This window comes from Mauremys reevesii, linkage group 14 (genome assembly GCF_016161935.1).
Source record: "Mauremys reevesii isolate NIE-2019 linkage group 14, ASM1616193v1, whole genome shotgun sequence".
Classification (NCBI taxonomy): domain Eukaryota; kingdom Metazoa; phylum Chordata; order Testudines; family Geoemydidae; genus Mauremys; species Mauremys reevesii.
Window position 1 is genome coordinate 29305128 of NC_052636.1, and position 23954 is coordinate 29329081.

General features: G+C 53.3%; 1 protein-coding gene across 1 annotated transcript in view; it reads right to left on the minus strand.

Moving 5' to 3' along the window:
* Nucleotides 1-23397, minus strand: part of LOC120381576 (gastrula zinc finger protein XlCGF49.1-like) — a 75692-nt gene extending 52295 nt beyond the window's left edge. Inside the window, exon 1 of the mRNA XM_039499740.1 lies at nt 23246-23397. Within this exon, the coding sequence (XP_039355674.1) occupies nt 23246-23397 (152 nt within the window). The remainder of the gene's footprint in view (nt 1-23245) is intronic.
* Nucleotides 23398-23954: the final 557 nt, after the last annotated feature.

Here is a 23954-nt window from a genome sequence, read left to right on the forward strand (position 1 = left end):
TGATCTTGGTCAGTGTGCAGAGTCCTGACCAACAGGGAGCCTGAGCTCAGTTGGGGCTCTGCAACTCCCAGCATTACAGGATCCCTGATTTTGTTTAGGGCCCCTGCAGTATCTGGCAAAATGTGGGGCCAGGATCTCTGTCAGGTTCTGTGCAGTGCCCAGTACAGTGGTGGGGTGTGATCTTCATTAGGGTCTACAGCAACGCAGATCCCTTTCTTTAGTTGTGTAGCCGATATGTTCTGCTGACGCTGCCAGGTGTAATGCATGTTCAGTAGGGGTTTCTCCCCTACTAATGCTGCATTGTCCTTCTCTTCTAGGTTAGTATATTAATGATCTCATTTTGGTGTCATGTGTGTCAGTTCGTTGCCATGGCACTTGTGTGCTCAGACATCTGAGGATGCTCTGCAGAAAAGCTCCTTGAGTGGGGTGATCCCCAGGGAGTAGCTCAAACCTCCAAAGTGCCTGGCCAGGGCAGGACATTAGCCCAGCAAGGGAGGGGTGTGGCAGTGACATCACAAAGGCCTTTGGCAGGACCTCAGCCTATTGGTCCAAGGTGGTGGGGAGGTGGTGACCTCACAGAGAGATGCTGACATCAGCCAGGCAGGACAGGGGCGAGGGGCCAGGGAAACCTCAGAGACCCCTGTGGCTTTGCTCCAGCAAGTCTCCTTCTCCAGGTCTCTCTCTGAGGACTGAGGGAGTATTCGGGTTTACGGACGTGAGCGCCAGGAGGAACCTCTTTCGAGTTTTCTCCTTCCTTTCTAGGGAGCCCTGTGAGGAGCTGATTTAAGGGGGGAGGGGGAGCTGGAAGGCTCCCTGGATAAAGGAAGGGGGCAGAAGTGGGGGATGGGCAGGTGACTGGCAACTGAGGGCTGGGGGAAACTGTGTTAGTAGTTTGGGGGCAGTGGTGGGATTGGGAAATGGGGTCTGGACAGTCTCCATGGGGGACACGTGCTCTTCTCATCCCCACCTTAGCAGAGAACGGGCATCTCCTCCCACCCCCACTCCAGGGGCAGCCATGTGCTGGGGAATGACTCAGGGCAACAATTTCCCACCTAAATGGAGGACAAATCACTGCAGATAAAATGGGTGGGAAAAACTGCCCCATTGGAGAGATTTTGAATTGACACTTGAGAAATACAGAGAGACCAGGGGAAAAGCTGGAGAGACTTTGTAGGTGGGAGGACGGGGCACAAACAGGGCAGGATTCAGTGAACTCACCTCCCCCCCACACGGGAATTTCCTGGCTGCACAAACCAATTCATATTTCCCGCCCCAATGACCTTCCCCTGCGCCCCCAGCTCAACTCCAGTGCCCCTGCCTGCCCGGATCTTCCCTTTACCCCCAGCCCCGCCCCCACCTGCCTGACTCCTCATCAATTCCCTGCTCAGCCCCTGCCCCTGTTGCTCCCTTGCCCTGTCCCAGCCCTGCCGCCAGCGCCCAGCGGAACGTTCCGGCTGATTCGGGCGGGGAAGGGCAGCGGCTTCAGCAGCTGCTACTGAGCATGTGCAGTGCCCGGGAGTAGCACAGCGCTATTGAGAGCAATTTAATGCACCGCCCCGCCCGACACCCCAGACCCCCGCCGGGCCCCATCCTGCTGCGGCTCCGCTGGGGCCGAGGCGGCTCGAGGCTTCTCCCGGGTTCCCGGGGCAGAGTCACGTGCCCCCGGGGAGCAGCAGCGGCTCAGCCTGGCCCGGCTCACGCAGAGGCGGCAGCAGCAGCTTTGTTCTCCCGCCCCAGCGGCTCGCACGGAGCATGCGCAGTAACAGCTGCTGAACCCTCCCTTCCTGGGCTGCGGAGAGGGCGGACGCGATCCCGGGGCAGGCTGGGAGATGTAGTTCCTGACCGGAAGTGACGTTGATGGAGAGACCAAACCGATCTGCAAACGCGCGCGAGCCGCTGCGGCTCTGCCTGGCTCGCGCGGGGCCGTTGGAGCCTCCCGGGCCGGAGAAGGGTTGGTGCCGGTGGGGCTCTGGGCATGCGCAGATCGCGGCGGGAGAGCCCTTCATTAACCCCCCCGTGCCCGGCCTGGGCTCCGCCCGCCCCGCTGCGGAGCTGCAGCCTCCAGGTCCCGGAGCGAGCCCCGGGGGCGGGGCGGGGCGGGGCGGTGACTCTGCCCCAGTGTCCGGGGACCCGGCATCTCGCAGCGCCGGGATCTGCTCCTGGGGCAGCGCCCGCGGGGGCTCGAGCTGCTGCCCCGCAGGAGCCCAGCGCCCCGGGCCCGGCCAGGCTCTGCCCTGGGGCCCCGCGGGGTGCCGGGAGGGCCCGGCCCCACTGGGGTCCCTGCGTGGGGCTGAGGGGGAGGGCGGGCGGGAAATGTCGGTGCAGCCCAGACATGGCCGGGGGCAGGTGACCCCGAGGAGCGGGGAAAGAAAGGCGGGGCTGAGATCCCCTCGGATTTACCGCTGCCCCTCCCGTGGGGACCCCCTCCTCCCCGTACTGCCCCCTTTCTCCCTAGAGAGCCACGAGCAGCGCCCAGGGTGACCCCCTCCCCAACCCCTGAGAAGTTCCCTGTCCCCGATTGTGCCCCATTTTCTCTCCCTTCGCCAGTGGCCAGTTCAGGTCTCTGGTTTGGGGTTTCCATTTGCACCTGCAGGATTTGTCCTTGTGCGGGTGGGAAATGGTTCCCCGAGGATTCCTGAGCTGGGCAGAGGTGAATGGGCAGAGGCTGGGGGCCCTGAGACAGGGACACCTCTGGGCTGGGCTGGGGGCCACTCTCTGCTGGCAGGGGCCTGGGAAGGGCCAGGAAGGGGAGGGAGGAGCAAGTGTCCCCATGGAGATGACCCAGCCCCAGGTTTCCCAGTCCCAGCTACTCCCCAGCACCTGCTGGCCCTGTGAGTGTGAGGCAAGAAGAATCCATCTCATTCTGTTGTTGATTGAATATCCCTGTATAATCCCCTCCAATTTCCCCTCCGTTCTCTTGAACTGTTAAATGCTGATGTAAAATCTTCCAGATGTTGGTGCTTCTGTCTCACATTAGCAAATATATTGTGTGTGCCCCATTTTCTCCTCAGTTCTGAAATACTGATATCAAATTCTCAAAAATCTTCCCACTTTTCTCTCCAGGTATGTGACTGAGATCAGGACTCTTATCGTACTGAGCGTGGCCCTGTTCTGACAGCTGCTGCAGAGACCCCAGGTGAGATCAGACCCCACTGTTGTGCCAGGTAAAACTGAGGCCTAGAGCGAGATCACGGCCCCCTTTAAGCCAGGCGGTGCACGACTGTGACCTAAACTGCTGCATCCATTGTGCTGGGCACATCAGAGACCTCGACTGAGATCTGTGTCCCCGTTGAGTCTGGCATTGCACTGACCCCAACCCAGATCACACCCCACCACTGTATTGTGCACTGCACAGACCCTGACAGAGATCCTGCCCCCACATTTTACCAGTTGCTGCAGGGGCCCTAAACAAAATTAGGGATCCTGTAATGCTGGGAGTTGCAGAGTCACCGACTGAGGTCAGGCCCCTGTTATGCAGGGCTCTGCACAGACAACCGAGATCAGGGTCCCCATTGTGACTGGTGCTGCAAAGACACCAAGGGTATCTCTACCCTGCCACTAAAACCCCCAGCTGGCCCATGCCAGGTGACTCAGGCTCAGGGGGCTCAGGCGAAGGGGCTGTTTAATTGCAGTGTAGGTGTCTGGGCTCGGGCTGGGGCTAGGCTGTAGGACCCTGCGAGGTGGGAGGTTGCCAGACCTTGGGCTGCAGCCCCAGCCGGAACATGGACACCACAATTAAACAGCCCCACAGCCTGAGCCGTGTGAGCCCAAGTCAGCGGGCACGGGCCAGCCGCCGGTGTCTGACTGCAGTGTCGACATGCCCACAGGGACAGAGAGGCCTTGCCACAAAAAGCTCAAAGGCTAAATAGGCCAATGGTGGGAGGCGACTCCATTTTACAGATGGGGAAACTGAAGCTCAGAGAGCTGAAGTAATTTGCTCAAGTTTGCATGGAGAATTTGGGGCAGAACCTAGATTGTTTGAATTCTTGCCTCTCCCCTTAAACCCAAGCCCAGCGTGTGTGTGTGCAGCATTGTTTGGCCTGTGTTTGCCTTCAATTGGCTTCCATAGGAGACTGTGGAATTTCCTTCACTGGAGGTTTTTAAGACCAAGTTAGAGATACACCAGTCTGGGAATGTCTAGGGATACTTGGTCCTGCCTCAGCACAGGGGGCTGGAGTAGACGCCCTCTCAAGATCCCTTCCAGGTCTACACTGAAAGAATTCTCTTTTGTGCTGTGTCCTGTTCTACGCTGAGCTGTTTTGCCTGTTGCCTTTTGGAACTATGATGCACCATGCTGTGTTGCATAGTTTTATGATGCGTTATTTTGCCTCAGCTGGTTTGGTGTCTGTGTTATGTTGGTTTGAGTTGAGCTCTTTTGCATTGTGTACTTTTGTTCTAAGGTGTGTTAGTTTGCATTGTGTTGCTTTCTTCTCCTTAGTATTGTGTCATTTTATGCTGTGCAGTGTAGTTTTTTTTTTTGTTTTTTGAATTGCCTGACACCATGTTTTCATTTGGTTTCATCATGTTGTTTTATACGTATCTATATTGCATAACATCATAGCAATGTAGAGCTGGACAGGACCTCAAGATGTTGTCATGTCCAGCTCCTTCTGCCGAGGCAGGACAAGTGTATGTAGATTGTCTCTGACAGAGCTTTGTCCTACCTGTTCTTAAAATCTTCCAGGGACAGAGACTCCCCACCCCCCTTGTAAGACTATTCCCGAGCTGACCTGCCTTAGCTCTGGGGACACCCACACAGACTGTAGTGGTGAGCAGCTCTGGAGAGAGAGACCACTCCAGTGAGTGACAGCTGGATAAAGAGACTGAATTTGGAAGGAGAAACATTGACGTATCCAAGGTCACCCAGACTGTCCGTGATGGAGCTAGAACTAGGTCCCAGTTCTAGTGCCACCGTACTGCTGTTTTGGGCACTGAAGATCTCTGCCACCCTGGTGTTTTAGGCACTGGTGCAAACCCTTAGTACAGACAGAATTTACACTAGTGCACTCTGGCTCTGGTGCACTATGTCCCTATTTGAAGGCTTGCAGGGGATAGGGGAGGGGGGGCAGTGACCTCACAGAGGCCTGGGGCTGGCTGAACAGTGCAGCTGGTAAGGGAGGGGCAGCAGTGAGTGTTGGAGGTATGAGCCAGGAGCACGGCCCCACAGGGCTGGACACTGACTTCTCCTGACCCATGACCCACACACCCAGCTGTGTGCAGGGACCACAGCTGAGCTGCCCTGCCGAGACAGCCTGTGCATCCATGGGCAAACCACCTCTTTCTGCAGCCTAATACAATGGGGTCTGAGGACCTTCCCAAGCTGCGGGTGATGTGGCTCTGGCGTTACCGGGATTTGTTCCTGGCTCTGTCCCTGACCTGCTTGGTGACCTTGGGGAAGTCACAGCCCCTCTCTGTTTTCCTCCTCCCCATTGTTTACTTGGATTGTGATCTCTTTGGGGCAAGGACTGTCCCTCTCTGTCTGTGCCGTGCCCAGCAGAATGGGGCTGCTGATCTCAGTCAGGTTCTCTGCCATGTGCTGCACGATGGGGCCCTGATCTCCATCAGTGTCTGTGCAACACAAAGCACAGCTTATAGACTCACAGACTTTAAGGGCAGAAGGTAGAGGTGTATGTCAGATGAGGTCTCATCGGTGCCTTGTATAACAGTACTGACCCTTTCATGTATAGCTCAGTGGTTTTAGCACTGGCCTGCTAAACCCAGGGTTGTGAGTTCAATCCTTGAGGGGCCATTTAGAGATCTAGGCAAAAATCTGTCGGGATTGATCCTGCTTTGAGCAGGGGTTGGACTAGATGATCTACTGAGGTCCCTTCCAACCCTAATAATCTATGATTCTATGTGTCTGCTGGAAATCCCTCACCTGATGTATCCTAGGACTGCATTAACCCATTTCACGGCTGCATCACATTGGCAGCTCATAATTATCCTGTGATCAACCAGTCTCCTCCTCTGTCACTTCCAATTGACAAACCCCCAGCTTATTGCAAAATTTTGCACTTGGGACTAACAAGTCGAATTTGTTCACTATTGATTTTCATCCCATTTCAATTACTCCAGCTTTCAAGGACATGCAGCTTTTCTTGTATGATTTTCCTGTCCTCCTCCGTATTGGCAATCCCTCCCTGCTCTGTGTCCCACTCCCACTTCTTGTGCCAAGATCACTAATAAAAGTGTTGAGTAAGATTGGTCCCAAGACTGATCCGAGGAACTGCACTAGTAACTCCCACCAGCCTGACAACTCACCCTTCAATATGACCCCCTTGTAGACTCCCCTTTAACCAATTCTTTATTGACTTTTCGGTTCTCATATTAATCCCCATAGTCTCCAATTTAACAAATAGTTTCCCATGTGGAACTGTATCAAAAGCCTTACTGACGTCCAGATCAGGTTTCTCTGCACAATCTACCTTTTGTAACACCATGTTTTATTTATTTATAGTGCTGAAGGCTGAGAGGAAGTGTTAGCAGTAGGCTGAGAATGGCCATGTGGAGGTGGGGGAGGGGATGGCAGACAGTGGGGAGGTGGGGGGGATGCGGCATTGGAGGTGGATATGGGATTGTGTTTTGTAGAGTCCATGTCTCTGCTCCTGTGGCCGTGGCTCGTTCCGTACCAAAGCAGCACGTCAGCAGAGCAGACGCACACACCGTAGCTCTGCCTGGAACACGCAGCGTTCACTGCCAGACGGGCTGGGCGATTTTTCAGGGACCCAGCTTGATATGCCTGGCTGGGGTGGGTTCAGTTGGGCGGGGGTCTGGGCTCTGATAGTTTGCGATGTTCCTTTTTGCATAGTCAGTTCTTTCCATTTATTGTTTTACCCCCACCTATGCCCAATGTCGCTCTCTTCGTAACTTGCTTCAGTTATTTCACTTCCAGTTTTTAAATGGGATCTAAGAATTGCAAAGCTGAATGAAAGATAAACAAACAGAACCATTTGAATGTTGGCCCAGAGCTGGTAGAACGGTACCTAGTGCGGTCGGCTGTAATGACCGGGTTCCCTACAGCATTTTCTGGTGGGGCGGATAAAGCAACGTCAAAGAGCCAAATGCGCATTTGAGGGCGAAAGGGCTCGTTAGGTGTTTGCTCTCTAAGGAGCATGTCACCGGCCAGGGCCTGCAGTCTGTCAGGAGAGGTGCGCTGGGGTGTATTTAGGAATCTGAAAATAAAAGGTGAAGACGGCTGGGTCACAATATCCAATGAAATCTTGCAAACAATTATACAAATGGACCCTACTGCTGTTAAAACAACATGGTATTAATGCTGATTCAAAACTGACATTAAAATTAGGAGAGAAACGCATGAGAAATGAACTGACACCTACTTACCATTTCTTACTGCCTAAAATTTTGACACTCCCTCACAGCATCTTTTTTTCAAAGCGATGCACAGCACACAGTCAGGTTAATGAATGGAAGCACACCCATTATTGCCTGCTTTGTGCTGCATGAGCATCTGATTAAGCACCTAATTACAACTGTACCACTGTAAGTAGAAATGCATCAACCCAGCTTAGCTCCAAGGTGTTTAGATGTGAATGAAAAGTTTCTAAATTAAATACATGGCAGAATGGTTAATGGGGAAAATATACTGAAGTGCCTCTAGCCCGTCCTGTTGACTTGTTCTCCCAACTCCCCCATGAGTTCTGGCCTCTTGGTCAACTCAGCTCCCAGTCCCACATCAGCTGTGCCCTCTCCCAGCCTAACCCATTTCTACTGCAATTCTTCACCCTCCTCATACAGGCAGGGGGTTGGCGCTGCAGCCCCTAAGGTACCTGCGTTAATCACTCTCTCTCATACTGGGGCTATTTAGATTTCAGGGAACGATTCAGAATTACTGACTCTGGGAGGTGGGAGAGAGGAGAGGCTGAGAGAGCGTTTGCTCTTACTGGTAGCCTCCATGTTACCTCATCCTCCACCCTCCCCCATACGTGTCTGCTCATCTCAGTGTGTCACCTGATCATAATGCCACTGGCTTCAGCAGAACTCCCAGACAGGAGCTACATCACGAGGGGGTTACGGTACTGAGAGTAAAATACATCACAGGGAGGGTGTAATTCTCCTGAAGTGAAACATTGCAGTCTAGGAAGTGAAAGAATTCAAGTACTTCATTACTTAAAATTATGCTTGAAAGGATTGGATTTTTATGAATAAATTGCAGCAAATGTTAATTTCACTGTACTCACACACACATGAAAAATATTTATATAGGTAATATACAGAAATGCTTCTGGAGAAAGTGGAGTTTGATTTAAGGCTATTTACACTGTATATTTTGGGTATGAGATTGACAATTTCTCTTTGAACAGTTATATGATTTGGCTTTTGAAATCTCAACAGTTACTGTTATTAAATAATTGTTGTCTGACGACCCCCATAACTTCCCACAGCTCTGAACATTGAAATTGTAAACATTGAAAAAAGGGCTTAAAAATAAATATTGCTATCTATTGAAATTAAAAGAAAGAAATAGATGCAATGAATTTTGTCAAACCTACTTACCAGCAATTGCAATATGCTAGGGGATGGAAATTCACAACTAAGGCACCAACCTTAATTCTGCCCTGTAGTGACACCAGGCAATTGCCGTAGGGCTACGAATTAGGCATTTTAGTGTATAAAGTTCCAGGTTACAAATCGGTATGATCTAAAGACACATGAGATCTTTTCCTCAGGATATCACCGTCACTGGGTTGTTTCTCTTAGTGGTAATTCCCAGAAGTGAACAGATCAATAACATTTTATCAGCTATGAAGTGGCCATTTCAGATTCCTGGGGAGTGTCTGTTATTTTGCACTAGGGGCCAGGTACTTGGAGAGACGGAACCTTGGTTTCATTTTAACTTCTCCATGCTCAGCAGCTTCTGGAATTTGGTTCAAAGTATTTACATGTTTCCCTGACCTGTTCTTAAAAGTGCTGTTTTAGAAAGTGGGGAAGGGCAGGAACTGACTGCAGGATCAGTAGCCGAGTCCCTTAGATATTTATAGCTCATCGGAAGGAGCACAGGGTTTGGTGGGTGTCTGGGGATTTAATAATAAACACACAAATATCATTGTTCTTAGTGAATTTTCATCTTCTAATTCCCATAAATCACTAATTATCACTGGCTGCCCCCAGCAGTCTGGGGAGGGAGAACTAGTCAACTCCTGTGGCCAGTGTGGAACCGAAGGCACAAGGATCTTTCAGTGGCTGACTCAAAGTCACCCAGAGTGAATTTCACTTCACTGGATAAAGCCCTAGTTGCTGAGCTCTGCAGAGGGGTGGTGAGGTGAATTCCATCCCCCATTCTTGGGCATAGACCCCCCCTCCAATTCTCACCCTGATCTCAGACACTACTCCACCTTCCCCTGCAGTGATGGACCCACTTGATGCTGCCAGAGCCATCTGCCATGCGAGCTAGAGAGGACAGAGGCCCAGCTCCAGAACTGCTCCCCCTGCCCACAGCCCCCAAGCTGTGCTAGAGTTGCGCTGACTTCCCAATCTGCACATCAGTCCGGCTGTCCCCAGCCCGTGCACCCACCACACACAAACTTTGTCACAACAAACATCCCAGGATTGGGAAAGACCATCTGGGGCTGGCTGCAGTCTCCCGTTGCTGCTGTGAGGGGAATGGGGTGGTCCCTCATAGAGGATACAAACATACCCAGGGGCAGAAGGGAAATGTAGTTTCTTCCAGGGTTTGAAATGTTTGGTTTAGAGTCCTGAGCTCTGTCTTCCTGTTTGTCTCCTCCTGCCACTTTCAGATCTCTTGGACAGACAAGGTGGGGGAGGTAATTGTTTTAGAACCAATTAAATATACCTCTTTGCTATCCTGGGACCAACATGGGTACAACAACTTTCCCCTTTGTACCCCCTCCCCATCTCACCTCCCCCTCAGCTGAGACTGTCCCATGTGATAGGAAAATAAGGGTTCAGTCCTATCACTGGATTGGGTCTTGCCAGCGCTAACGGGAGTGAAAGCCTGTGTGCATTAATGACAGCAGCAGCTCTGGTACTCGACACATAGGGAGAAGAGATGGGAGTGAGCAGGTTGTGTTTGTGCCAGGTGTGAGTTACTCAGGTGGGAATTCTGCACCGCTGCGTACGCACAGAATTCACGTCCAGCGCATAATTTCTTTTTTTGGCTTGAAGAAGATACGTTCTGCCTGAGCAGTGCTACAGTTCTGCGTTTCACCCACCAGAGGCCCCTGTGGCACCAGAACAGGCAGCAGCCAGCTTGGTTCATCTTGGTGGGAATTTGTTGCCCCGAGCTATACCTCAAATGGGAGGAGAGTTAGTGGGTGCAACTGGGGAGAGTCCTGAGACACGGCTGCCGCTGGGGGTGGGGACAGGGTGGTCATTCTCGACTGGCAAGAGGGTGTGGAAAGGGCACAGGAGGAGCAAGTGTCCCTATGGCGAGTGCCCAGCCCCAGGTTATCCAGTCCCAGACCTTCTTCCCACTGTACCCCAAACCTCTTCACCCCTCCAGCCATCAGTTGCCAGGCTTCCCTCGCTGCGAGCCCTTCCTGACTGCAGAGACCCTCTGAGCCAGTCGTGTGTCAGGGCTCAACCCTCTGGCTGCGTCCTCAGGGCACTTTCTTCCTCTCTCGGGGCACTGTGCCACAGGGGCCCCACAGCTACATTGCTCAGGCTTTGGCTTCAGCCCGGGTGGTGGGGCTCAGGGCCCTGGACTTCAGCCCCATGCGCTGGGACTGGAGCTTTCTGCCCTGGGCCTCAGCGAGTCTAATGCTGCCCTTGCTTGGCCCCTGCCCTGAAACCTGCTAGAGGCCCCCAGGGGGCCCAGGACCCCTGGTTGAGAACCACTGTCTTACCCCACGAATCACAGCAATGTTCAGGTTACTGCCAGTCATAGAATCATAGAATCTCAGGGCTGGAAGGAACCTCAGGAGGTGTCTAGTCCAACTCCCTGCTCAAAGCAGGACCAATCCCCAACTAAATCATCCCAGCCAGGGCTTTGTCAAGCCTGACCTCATGCCAAAGGGCCAGTCACTTACTGAGGTCAATTGAATCTTAGATCTCGCAACAAAGACAACAGTTGTAGCCAGTCCTGTCATAACCTGTATTAAGAATTATTTAAAAGGAAAGGAGAGTTGTTTACGAAGTTAAAGCAGGTAATCCTATAGATGCAGACGAGTTACAGTCTTAAATTTCAAAAGGTAATAGAAGCTTCTATAACAAGCAAGCTCTGCATGTTCTTTAGGACCAACCCAGGCTAATCAGCTGGGGATCTCGTGCTTATGCCTAGAAACTCCCCCCGCGCCCCCCCCCCCCGAGTCCAAGCAGCATACAGATAATCAGTTCCTTCTGTATGGGGTTTTTTATCCCCTTCCTGCCATGTGCTCTGAGCTGCAAAGTCAGCTAATGGGAAGTGAAGAGCACAACAACAGTCTTGTCGTCTTTCACGTCCCATAATAGTCTATCTGGTGTTGATGAACCTTTCCTGCCAGGCAGGGTGTAATGCATTTGGTTGCCAGTCAGCACTTCACCTAGGTAAAGTCTCTCTCCTGTCTGGTGATTTACAGAGCCACAATGCAACTAGTCAGATATTAACCCAGGCAGCAACTCACAAGCATTCAATAAAGTGTAAGCGCATTCTTATAATCCTAATACCTAATACTGCTTGGGTGAGTCAGACTGATTCCAGCGATGCGTTTGTCCCTGTTCAATGAAGACATGGGGGCTTTGCAAGAGCTAACACCTCATCTGGCAGTGTCACGAGCAGGCTGGGCAGGATGGTGTCTTTAGCCTCTGTTTGCCAGAAGCTGGGAATGGGTGATGGGGTGGATCACTTGATGGTTCCCTGTTCTGTTAGTTCCCTCTGAAGCATCTGGCATTGGCCACTGAGCTAGATGGACCATTGGTCTGATGCAGTGGGCAGCTCTTATGTTCTTGTGTTCACAGTCTCTATCAGGAGTATCTACTCATTGGGACTCACTGGGGAGCCACAGAAAGGAACAAGATGTGCTGAGGCAAGAAGGCCCAGTCTCAGAGCCCCCGGGGTCACGCTTCCCAAAGGCTAAAACTAGGCCCAGCCCATGAAAGGGGCACTGCCAGAGACTGGATAAAGGCTGGAGCATCAAACAACTTAGTTAACCTGAGAGAGCTGCCTTGGGGACAGTGACAGGGAGAATCCCCAGAGTGACTCCTTTGATTCTGCTCTTCTCTGGCCTTTGGTTCTTAGAATCATAGAACTGGAAGGGACTTTGGGAGGTCATCTAGGCCAGTCCCCTGCACTCAAAGCAGGACTCAGTATTATCTAGACAATCCCTGACAGGTGTTTGTCCAGCCTGCTCTTAAATATCCCCAGTGATGGAGATTCCACAAGCTCCCTGGGCAATTTATTCCAGTGCTTAACCACCCTGACAGGGAGGTTTTTTTCCTAATCTCCATCCTAAACCGCCCTTGCTGTAATTTAAGCCCATTGCTTCTTGTCCTATCCTCAGAGGTTAAGAAGAACAATTTTCTCCCGCATCTTTGTAACAACCTTTTATGTACTTGAAAACTGTGATCGTGTCCCCTCTGAGTCTTCCCAGTTTTTCAATCTTCCTCATAGGTCATGTTTTCTAGATCTTTAGTCATTTTTGTTGCTCTTCTCTGGACTTTCTCTAATTTGTCCACATCTTTCTTGAAAAGTGGCCCCCAGAACTGGACACACTACTCCAGTTGAGACCTAATCAGTGCGGAGTAGCGCAGAAGAATTTCTTCTCGTGTCTTGCTTACAATACTGCTGCTAATACATCCCAAAATGATACTTGCTTTTTACAACACTGTTGACTCCTATTTAGCTTGTCATCCACTAGGACCCCAGATCCCTTTCCACAGCGCTCCTTCCTAGGCAGTTATTTCCCATTTTGTATGTGTGCAACTGATTGATCCTTCCTAAGCGATGTACTATGCATTTGTCCTTACTGAATTTCTTGCTATTTACTTAAGACAATTTCTCCAGATTGTCCAGATCATTTTTAATTACAGTTCTATCCACCAAAATACTTGCTACCCATCCCGCCTTGGTATCGCCGCAAACTTGATAAGTGTAGAGAGAGACTCTGCTGCTGGGAGGGTTTCACCATGTGTCAGAGTGGTCACACCCTGGTAGGAGGGCTAGGCCTGTACTGGGATCACGGTCACTCTGTGCTTCACAGTGGCAGAACCTAGAGTGTCCATTAGCAGGGAACAATGCTGGGGGAATCGACATGTGGAAAGGACAGAAACCCTGTCTGGAATTCTCTCACATTGCCCCTTCTCGCCTGGCAGGCTGCAGATTAGTCACGTTTTGCCCCAAATCATCCCATCCTCCCAGGGGGAAGGAAAGGTCTGATATGGAGCTGGCTCAGGTAAGGGATTCTCAGGGAGCTGGTGGTGGGTTCTGCTTGGAGGGAGAGAATCAGTAAATGTACAGGAGGGTGGGAGCCAGTGATGAGCTGCCAAAATATTAACAACAGGTTCCCTCCTCACCTCACGAGAGGGTCATGCCCCCCCCAGGGTCATGCCCCAGCCAACACCCCCTGCTCCGTCCCACCCCCCCCGGGACCCCTGACCCATCCCCCCCGTCCCGCTCCCCTGACTGCCCCCTGCCGCCCCAACAAACCCCCCCTCTCAGTCTTGATGCCCCCCTGGACCCTCTGCCCCATCCAACCACCCCTTCTCTCTGTCCCTGGCTGCCCCTTTCAGCACTTCATCCAACCCTGCTCCTTCCTGACTGCCCCCAGGACCCTTGCCCCCATTCAACCCCTTGTACCCAGCCCTCTGACCACCCCTATCCAGCCCCACAACCCACCGAACACCCCCTCCGTGTTCCCTACCCCCTTACCACACTGCCTGGGGCCAGGACCACAACTGGCGCCACAGGATCCGACTCTCCCGATCCGGGCTGGAGCCGCTCGGCCGGGACCGCTGCCAGCTCTGCCTGGACCGCGACTGGCACCACAGGACCCGACTCCCGTTCTGTGCTGGAGCCAGCCAGCCGGGACCGGTGCTGCAGATCCTGTGCTGGGCTGGATCGAGCCGCTGGCCGGGACCAGCCTGAGCCAGGGGTGCTGGCCAGGACCCGGCTGGGGCGCTCGGCCGGGCCAGGGGAGCCGCTCAGGTGGAGCCGGACTGGCTGCGTGCCGGTCCGCCCCTGGCCTGGCTTACCTGCCTGCTGCTTGTTTCAGGCTGCCCACAAACATTTGATTTATGGGAAGCAGGGGAGGGGAGGAGAAAGGAGGGCGGAGCGTTCAGAGGAGAGGAGGTGAGCTGGGGCCGGGGCGGGTGGACAGCTGCCGAGCCTTTGTTAAATTTAAAGCTTTTTAGAACTGCAACCAAGTTGTCCTGGAACAATCAGTTCTAAAAGGCTCTAAATTTAACAACCGGTTCCTGCGACCCGGCTGGAGCTCACCACTGGTGGCAGCTGCTAGAGGTGGTGGGAGGCAGGAAATATCTTGGGCGGAGAAAGGGAGGGGACAGGATGTGACAAATCTGCTGAGACTTGTGTACTCTAGGGTGTGATGGGTTGTCACCCCGGGGTGCAGTCTGGGGGGCTTCTGGGAACCACTGTGCCCTCTAACCCTCAAGCTGGGCTGGCCCTTCTCTCACTGCTTTGCTGGAGATTCAGCCATCCTCTCCAGGCCCTGTTATCACCCAACACGACAGCAGGTGGCGTCATGAAGCCAACTATGCTACCTGAGTGCTTTACATCAGCCACTCATGGAGTGAGAGAAGAAGACAGCAAATGTCCCATCGATAATTGTTAGCAAACAAATCAAAGCAGATTACTTAGCAAATAACCAGAAACTCAAACCAAGCCTAACATACTAGATGGATAGAATTTGAATTAGCAATTTCTCACCCTGACTGATGGTACAAGCAGTTCACTGTTTCCATACACAAGCTAGAAATCCCTTTACTCTCTGGGACCAGAACTTCCCCAGTTCAGTCTTTGTTTCTCAGGTGTTTCCAGGAGTTCTCTTGTGCGGGAATGAGGCCAAGAGATGACGTCACACCCCACCTTATGTAGCTTTTCCATATGGCAGGACCCCGCATTTTGTTCTAAAACTCAGTTCCCAGTCCAGTTTGTGGAAAGATACAGGTACCTAAAATGAAGTTCATTGTCATGTGGTCTGGTCACATGCTCCTAGCATGGCCTGCTGGCAGTCATAAAGTAACCATAACTCAGGCTGGCTGAAGCATTCACAGGAAGGCTAAGCTCTTCCTGCAGTCCATTGTCTTTGTTGCTGAGCCATGAACACTGTCTGGCTTCTTCATTGTTGTACCTGAAAGGCCTGCGTTGTGGCTGTTACCCAGAGTAAGCACATTTGAAAGACAGGTACAGAGTCAATATCCATAACTTCAGATACAAACATGATCCATGCACACACAGGTAGGATAATCATATTCAGCAAATCATAACTTTTCCAGTGACACTGCACATGACTCATCTTGTACAAAATGCCTCATGTCCTAATCATACTTATAATCCTGCCACTATGCTTTGGAATATGGGCTGTAGTGTCAGATAGGTCCTAATGTCAAGGCACAAGTGTAGGGAATGAAACTTCCCCTCTTTGTGGAACAGGAATAACCCTTTAGCCAGGGCTGGGAAAACCTCCCAGACTCCCACGTACTGAAACCTGAACCTACTGACATTTCATTAGTTACCCCGCATCCCCGATCTTTGTAAGTAACTGCAAACGTTATCGGGTGATGATTTTATATTCTCTTCCAGGTCATTGATAAGAATGTTAAATAGCACAGAGGCCAAGATCCAATCCTTGCGGGAACCCACAGAAAGAAATCCACTCAACCATGGTTCCCTATTTAAAATCCCAGTTTTTAATCTATTTAATGTATGCCGTGTGTATTTTGTACATTCTAGTCAAAATATTGTGCTGAAGCAACTCATATGCCTACGTATATTACATCAGTACTATTAGCTGCAACCAAACTTTTGATCTCATCCAATAAGGATATACAGTTAGTTTGATAGGATCTATTGTGTCTAAACCTTTTTAATGGATACTAATTATATTACCCTCCTTTCTTTATTAATGAAATCCAGTATCGGCTGCTCCATTCTCTTGCCCAGTATCGATTTCAGACTGACACACTTGTCATTAGCTGCGTCATCTCTTTTATACTTTTTAAATATTGGCACATCATTAGCTTTATTCCAGTCTTCTGGAATTTCCCAAGTGTTCCAAGTCCTAATTAAAATCAACATTAACAGTCCACCACGCTCCTCCAGCAGGTCTTTCAGAACTCTAGTTATCTGGACCCACTGATTTAAACACATCTAACTTGAATAGCGGCTGTTTAACATCCTCATGAGTTACTTTTGGAATGGAAAGACTGTCAGCGTGAACATCTTATGATATGAGTTACATCATCTGTTTTTCTCCAAATCCAGGAGAGAAATATTTATTGAACACTTTTACCTCTTCTGCATGATTGTTGATGATTCTGCCATTTCCATCTAGTAATGTACCACTACCATTGTTAGGATTAATTTTGTACTTTTAAAAACTTCCTTCTTATTTTCATTGTTTGATCATTGATTTCTGATAGCTTCCCTTGCCAACTTTCTACAATTCTGACCTTCTAACTTAGATTCTTTACTATTGACTTCCCTTTTCTTCCATATATTTTATTTGGAGAGTGTTGGGATTCCTACCAGGGAGCCATCAGCAGGGTCCAGAGACAGCCCCATCTCCTATATCAAGCCTTGGCTAGTAGGTATGTGATAAATGTGAAGACCCTGCCTCCATCTGTCAGCTGGGAGACACAGAGGTTCTCTCTTTCCGCCCTCTGATGCCTCCTGGCTGTTCTAGGCAAGGTGAGGTGGGACTCTGTTAACATGTGCCTCCCGGAGCTTCCATTTACCTGGTGCTGCTGTTCCGTGAGTAGTGGGACTGTGAGTGGGGCAGCAGATACTGAGTGTTGGACTCTTTCTCTTTCAGGGGCCGGTGACCTTCGAGGAGGTGGCTGTGTATTTCACCAGGGAAGAGTGGGCTCTGCTGGACCCCGCTCAGAGAGCCCTCTACAGGGATGTCATGCAGGAGAACTATGAGACGGTGACCTCGCTGGGTAAGGAGTCCTGTCCCCTGGGTTATTAGAAGCTGTGGGGTCTCTAAAGAACCTGAGCAGTAATACCTTTATTCATCACCCAAGTTTTGACAAGTTTCTTTGTCCCCCTTTTTTTCCTTATCTCCCATACACTAGCAGGCAGCAGGGAGGGAGGAGGTAATGAGAGACGAGGAGGGAACAGAAGAAGCTCCCAAGGTGCCGGGAGGTGGTGCTAGCTGCCAGTAATGGGAAGAAGGAGAGGGGAGTGTGGAGGGAAGGGCACCCAGGAAGTGGGCTGGGTGGGTCAGTGGGAGGGAGGAGAGGTTTGGGGATATAGAGCTGTGGGGGATCCCAGACCTTTAACCCCGAATCCCTACCCAAACCTCAGGTAAATCCCAGACTTCAGCATAACCACTCTCACAAAGCCTCAGCTTAATATAAGGCCCTGAACTGTAGCAAGCTTAGGCTACGTTTACTAAATCGTATCACTAAATCGACCACGGCTGGATTGATCTCAGAGCGTCGATCCCGGCTGTAGTGTCGACCTGCCCTTAATAACCCATTTATCTATGTTCACCTCCTTGCCCCTCCACGCATGTTCCAAGCTAATAAGCAATTCTCTGATCATGACATGTTACCTCTAGCGAGTATGAAATTGCCCACAAGACGTGAGACTGGGTCATAGATCGTAAAATCAGGTCGGGGTCAACAGGAGTGAGAGTTTGGAGAGAGTCTTGTCCCCCCTCTCCCCATCTGCAGCAGCCACAAGCTGTCTTCCCTCCAGGCTCCTTGGATCTCTGAGCCTGTCCCTCCTGAGGCTGCGTGGCCCAGTTCTTGTTTCTGACCTTCTCCTTTTCCGGAAGAATTAGAGGCTGTTGCTCCTGAATGTTAGTGTGTAGTTCCCCAGCCTTCTCCTCCCACTGGGGGAGTTTAATTCTCCCTCCCATTACACCTGAGTCACTAGATTTCCTAATTCCCCAAAATGTGCTTTTGCAGTGTCACTGTTCTGGGGTAGTGAAGCCTTTGACCTGCCTCCATGGTCTGCTCACGGAATGGCCCCTCAGGTATCAGGCCTGTAGCCAGCCCCTCTCTGTGGGCAGGGACCCACCTGCCTCTCCTTTTTGACCAGAGTGTGAGGATTGCAACTTGTCCTCCACTGTGTTTGCTGGACTAACGCCCAGTTCTTGTGCTTTGCTTTCTCTCCAGGGGCTGTGAGCAGTGTGTGTGTGTGATAGAGGTGAGACTTTTGGTGATACTTGTATGATGCCAATACACACCTCAGTTTCCTGCTGTGATTGGTATTGCTATGATTGTAAAGAGCAGGAGACGTGAGGTGTTTTCTCATGTAGCTGTCATGGGGTGATATGAATGGGTCATTAAGGACTGGCGGGGAGTAACCTACATCAATGGAATACCCGACAGAGACAAGGGAGTGATTGTCACTCAGGGCTGCCCAGAGGATTCAGGGGGCCTGGGGTCTTCAGCGGCGTGTCCCCCTTATCCGCTCTGACACCGCAGAGCATTTTCCCTGTGTCCTCCTGTCACGGAGTGTGGGGGAGTCTGGCCCTGCCCCCTCTTCCTGGGACTCACAGTGACTCTCAGCCGGCCAGTAAAATGGAAGGTTTATTGGACAACAGAAACACAGGATACAGCAGGGCTCGTGTTCAGAGCCAGGACCCCTCAATCTGGCCCTTCTGGGGGTTCAGGATGTCTGGATTCCAACATAGGATCCCCTGAAGTTCCCCCACCCAGCCACTAGCTGACTGACCCAAGCCTCTCCACTCGTCTCTCTGGCTTTGTCTCGCTTCCCGGGCAAAGGTGTTGACCTCCCTTCCCCCGTGCCTAGCTCATGTTACAGCTGCATACCTGAGTTTCACCTAAAATCCTCCCTGTAACTCTCCCCACCCCCACACAGACAGTCCCTACTGCATCACATCTCTCCTCCCTTCGAGATTGAACTGAGCAGGGTCACTCTGCCCAGTGACCCGGGGAAGTTCAGGGCCCCTCTCCGGGACAGTGCGTCTGCTATCAGGTTGGCACTTCCCTTCACATGGACCACGTCCATGTCATAGTCCTGCAGGAGCAGGCTCCACCTCAGGAGCTTGGCGTTGGCTCCTTTCATCTGCTGCAGCCAGGTCAGGGGAGAGTGGTCGGTGTACACGGTGAAGTGGCGCCCAAAGAGATAGGGCTCCAGTTTCTTAAGGGCCCACACCATGGCCAGGCATTCCTTCTCGATGGCCGCGTAGTTCTGCTCCCGGGGTAGCAACTTCCTGCTCAGGTACACGATGGGGTGTCTCCCCCTTTTCATCCTCCTGCATCAACACCGCCCCCAGTCCCGTGTCTGAGGCGTCGGTGAACACCATAAAGGGCTTGTCAAAGTCTGGGTTTGCCAGAACTGGGCCACCGAGCAGAGCCTCCTTCAGCGCCCGGAGAGCCTGCTGGCACTGCTCAGTCCAGACTACCTTGTCTGGCTTCCCCTTCTTGCACAGCTCAGTGATGGGGGCGGCTATGGTGCTAAAGTGGGGCATGAATCTTCGATAGTACCCTGCCATCCTGATAAAGGCCTGGACCTGCTTTTTGGTTTGGGGAGCCGGCCAGTCTCTGATCACCTCCACATTGGCTGGTTCCGGCTTTAGGCAGCCGCTCCCCACCCGATGGCCCAGGTAAGCTACTTCAGCCATTCCCACCTTGCACTTCTCAGCCTTTACGATTAGCCCAGCCTCCCGGAGTCGGTCCAGCACTTGTCTAACCTGGGACACGTGGTCCTCCTAGGTCTGGCTGAAGACGCAGATGTCGTCAATATACGCCACGGCAAAACTCTCCATCCCCCTCAGTAGCTGATCCACCAGGCGCTGGAAGGTGGCCAGCGCTCCCTTGAGGCCGAAGGGCAGGGTCAGAAACTCCTAGAGCCCCAGAGGGGAGATGAAGGCCGATTTCAGCCTGGCATTTGCATCCAGCGGCACTTGCCAGTAGCCCTTTGTAAGATCCATGGTGGTGAGGTACCGAGCGCCTCCTAGCTTGTCCAGAAGCTCGTCAGGCCTGGGCATGGGGTAGGCATCAGCTACGGTGATGGCATTGAGCTTTTGATAGTCCACACAGAACCGGATCGACCCGTCCTTCTTGGGGACCAGCACCACTGGGGAGGCCCAGGGGCTGGCGGATGGCTGGATCACCCCCAAGGCCAACATGTCCCTGACCTCTCTTTCTAGGTCCTGGGCAGTTTTCCCAGTGACTCGAAACGGGGAGCATCTTATAGGAGGGTGTGACCCAGTCTCCACCCGGTGGACAGTCAAATTAATGCGTCCAGGCTGGTTGGAAAACAGCTGTCGGTATAGATGCAGCACCCCTGTGATCTCAGCATGCTGATCCAGGGTCAGCTGATCAGAGAGGGGAATTGCCTCCAGGGGGGAACCAGCTTTTGTCCCTGGAAATAGATCCACTAAAGGGTCATCTCCCGGCTCCTCCCAATGTCCACACACGGCCAACACTATATTCCCCCTGTCATAATACGGCTTCATCATATTCACGTGGTACACCCGGTGGTGGTACGCCCGGCTCGACAGCTCCACCACATAGTTTACTACATTTAGTTGCTTGACAACCTTGAAGGGCCCTTCCCAGGCAGGCTGGAGTTTGTTTTTCCTCACGGGGACGAGAACCATCACTTGATCCCCGGTGGCGAAGGCGCGGGCCCGTGCCGTACGGTCATACCAGACCTTCTGCTTCCTCTGGGCTCGGGCCAGATTCTCCCTGGCCAGGCCCATGAGCTCGGCAAGTCTTTCCCGGAAGGCCAGGACATACTCCACCACCGACTCTCCATCGGGAGCGGCCTTCCCCTCCCATTCGTCTCTCATCAGGTCCAGGGGCCCCCTTACCCGCCTTCCATACAACAGTTCGAAAGGCGAGAACCCAGTTGATTCCTGGGGTACCTCCCTGTATGCAAACAGCAGGTGAGGTAAATACTTGTCCCAGTCCTGTGGGTGCTGGTGCATAAATGTTTTTAGCATCATCTTTAGCGTCCCGTTGAACCTCTCCACCAGCCCGTTGGTCTGGGGGTGATACACTGAGGCCCAGCTGGGTCGGACCCCACATTTCTCCCACAGGGACTGGAGCAGGTTCGACATGAAGTTGGAACCCTGGTCCGTTAAGACTTCCTTGGGGAACCCCACCCGGCTGAAAATGGTCTGCAGCGCATCCGCCACGGTGTCTGCTTCGGTAGAGGACAAGGCCACCGCCTCGGGGTAGCGAGTGGCGAAATCTACCACCACCAGGATGTGTTTCTTCCCTGACCGGGTCGCCTTGCTGAGAGGTCCCACCATGTCTATGGCCACCTTCTGGAAAGGTTCTTCTATGATGGGCAAAGGCCTCAGAGCTGCTTTCCTTTTGTCCCGGGCCTTCCCCACCCGCTGGCAGGGGTCACAGCATCGGCAGTACTGTCGGACATGGGTAAAGACCCCAGGCCAGTAAAAGTTCTGTAGCAGCCTCTGCCTGGTGCGCCGGATTCCCTGGTGCCCTGCGAGGGGGATGTCATGGACCAGGTACAGGAGCCTGTGGCGAAACTTCTGGGGAAGCACCAGCTGCCTCCTGATCCCCCATGACTCCACTTCCCTGGCGGGGGCCCATTCTCGGTACAGGAACCCCTCCTCCCACAGGAAACTCTCCTTGCAACCTCTCCTCATGTTCTGTACCGCATTGAGGTCAGCCCGGTCCCTGGGCTTCTGCAAAGAGGGATCTTTCTGCACCTCGGCCTGGAACTCAGCAGCTGGGACAGGGATGGGGACCTGCTCTCTCTCCGGCTGGGTCTGCGGCTGCAGCCTCTCTGAGCCGTGTCCTGGTCGTTCCTCCCCACCAGGTCAGGGTCATCCTGCGCCTCGGGCAGAGTACCTTCCCCGTTGTCAGGGCGCAGTGCCCTGCGCCGACTGACTACAGATCATGACCAGGGCACCCCGGGCGTTGCTTGGCCAGTCCTCGAGGTCCCCATTAGCACCTCTGTGGGCAAATGGAGGTGTACCCCACGTCCTTGGGGCCCTCCTTGGCCCCACTTCAGGTGTACCCTTGCCACGGGCACCTTGAATGGAGTCCCGCCACACCCTCAGGGTCAGGAAGGTGTTGGGCACCATCCGATCTGGGGCCACCACCCCGGGCTGGGCCAGTGTCACCTCTGCGCCCCTGTCCCAGTACCCAGTGACCTCCCTCCCGTCTTCTTCCAGGGAAACCAGGCACTCTGTCCGGAGGGGTAGCCCCGTGCCCACCCTGGAAACCAAAAACTCAGGGCCGGGAGCATCCAGCCCCTCGGAGGAGCCGACCTGGGGCCCCACCCTCCTTTGCAGGTGGTACGCGGCCAGCCCCCCTTTCCTGCGAACGGTGCCCCTCATCCGGCTGGGTCTCTACCAAGTTGACCCGGTGTGGGGTTGGTCTGCTCAGTTTGTCCTTGAGCCTGGGACACTGGGACCGTATGTGGCCCCTCTGGCCACAGTGATAGCAGCTTATGTCCCGTTGGTCCCCTCGAGTCGGGCGGTTGTCCTGGCGCTGGCCGTTCCCCTTGGGAGGGTTCTCCTATTCCCTTTGGGGGGTCCCAGGATGACTCTCTCTCTGCATCGCGACGGGCCTGTTCCTTTGGGGCTCCTCCCTGCCACCCCTCGACCGGCTCTTCACAAAGTCATCGGCCAGCCGCCCTGCATGTCGCGGGTTCTCTGGCTTTTGCTCCCTTAACCACAGCCTCAGGTCGGATGGGCACCACTCATACAGCTGCTCCAGCACCAGCAGTTTAATCACGTCCCCCGGCATCTGGGTCCCATCTGCCCACTTGCTGGCGTATCCCTCCATGCGGACGGCTAGTTGCAGATAGGAGACCTCAGGGGTTTTATACTGACTCCGGAACCTCTCCCGGTACATCTCAGGAGTCAGCCCAAACTCGCACAGCAGGGCCTGCTTGAATAGTTTGTAGTCCCCTTTCTCCTCCTCTCCCAGCTGGCCGTACAGTGCCACAGCCTTGGGGTCCAGTAAGGGGGTGAGAACCCGGAGCCTGTCCACAGGATCTACCTGGTGCAGCTCGCAGGCCGTCTCAAAGGCACCCAGGAAGTCATCCATGTCCTCCCCCTCCTTACGCGGGGCCAGGATGGACTTATCAAAGCTCCGCGCCATCCTGGGCCCCCCCTCACTCACCACAGCCCAGGGCCTGCTGCCCCCCAGCCTCGGCAAGGCCAGCTCATGTTGACGCTGTCGCTCGTTCTCCTTCCGGTCATGTTCCCTCTGTCTCTCCTTCTCCTTCCGGTCATGTTCTCTCTGTTCCTCACGATCCTTCAGCTCTCTCAGTTTTAGCTCCTTCTCCCATTCCAGCCGCATGCGCTCCACAGATGCGCGTCGCCGGGACGATCCCCTGCTGGGGAGTGAGCCGCGGGATGACCCCTGCTGGCCGGGGGTCACGGTACCCTCGGCAGTCGCTGGGCTCCTCCTCCCCCTCCCCCTAGGAGGGAGGGGTCTCGGGAAGCCCTCAGCAGCCGGCTGACCACTCCCAGCTGGAACAGACACTGGTGCCTGTACTGCATCTGCCAGGCTGCTTCCCGCAGAGACAGGGATCAGTTCATTCACGTGATCTCTGTCCTCCAGCTGGGCAATCAGCTGGTCCTTGGTGAGCTTCCCTCTGTGCAGCCCCCTCTCCTTGCACAGCTCCACCAGGTCGCACTTGCGCTGCTTGACATACATCTTCCTGCTGGCCGCTCGCAGGCCGGGGTGTTCGCCGCTCCCCATGGGTTCCAGGGGGACCCCTAGTGTGCCAGTCCTTGAGGTCACCACCTCTGCCAGGGTCGAGCTGCAGACTCCTCCGCCCCTGGGACTGCTTGCTGCAATCCCCTGGGGACCCTGTTACTGCAAAGTCCTTCTCTCTGGTCACACTCTCCCAG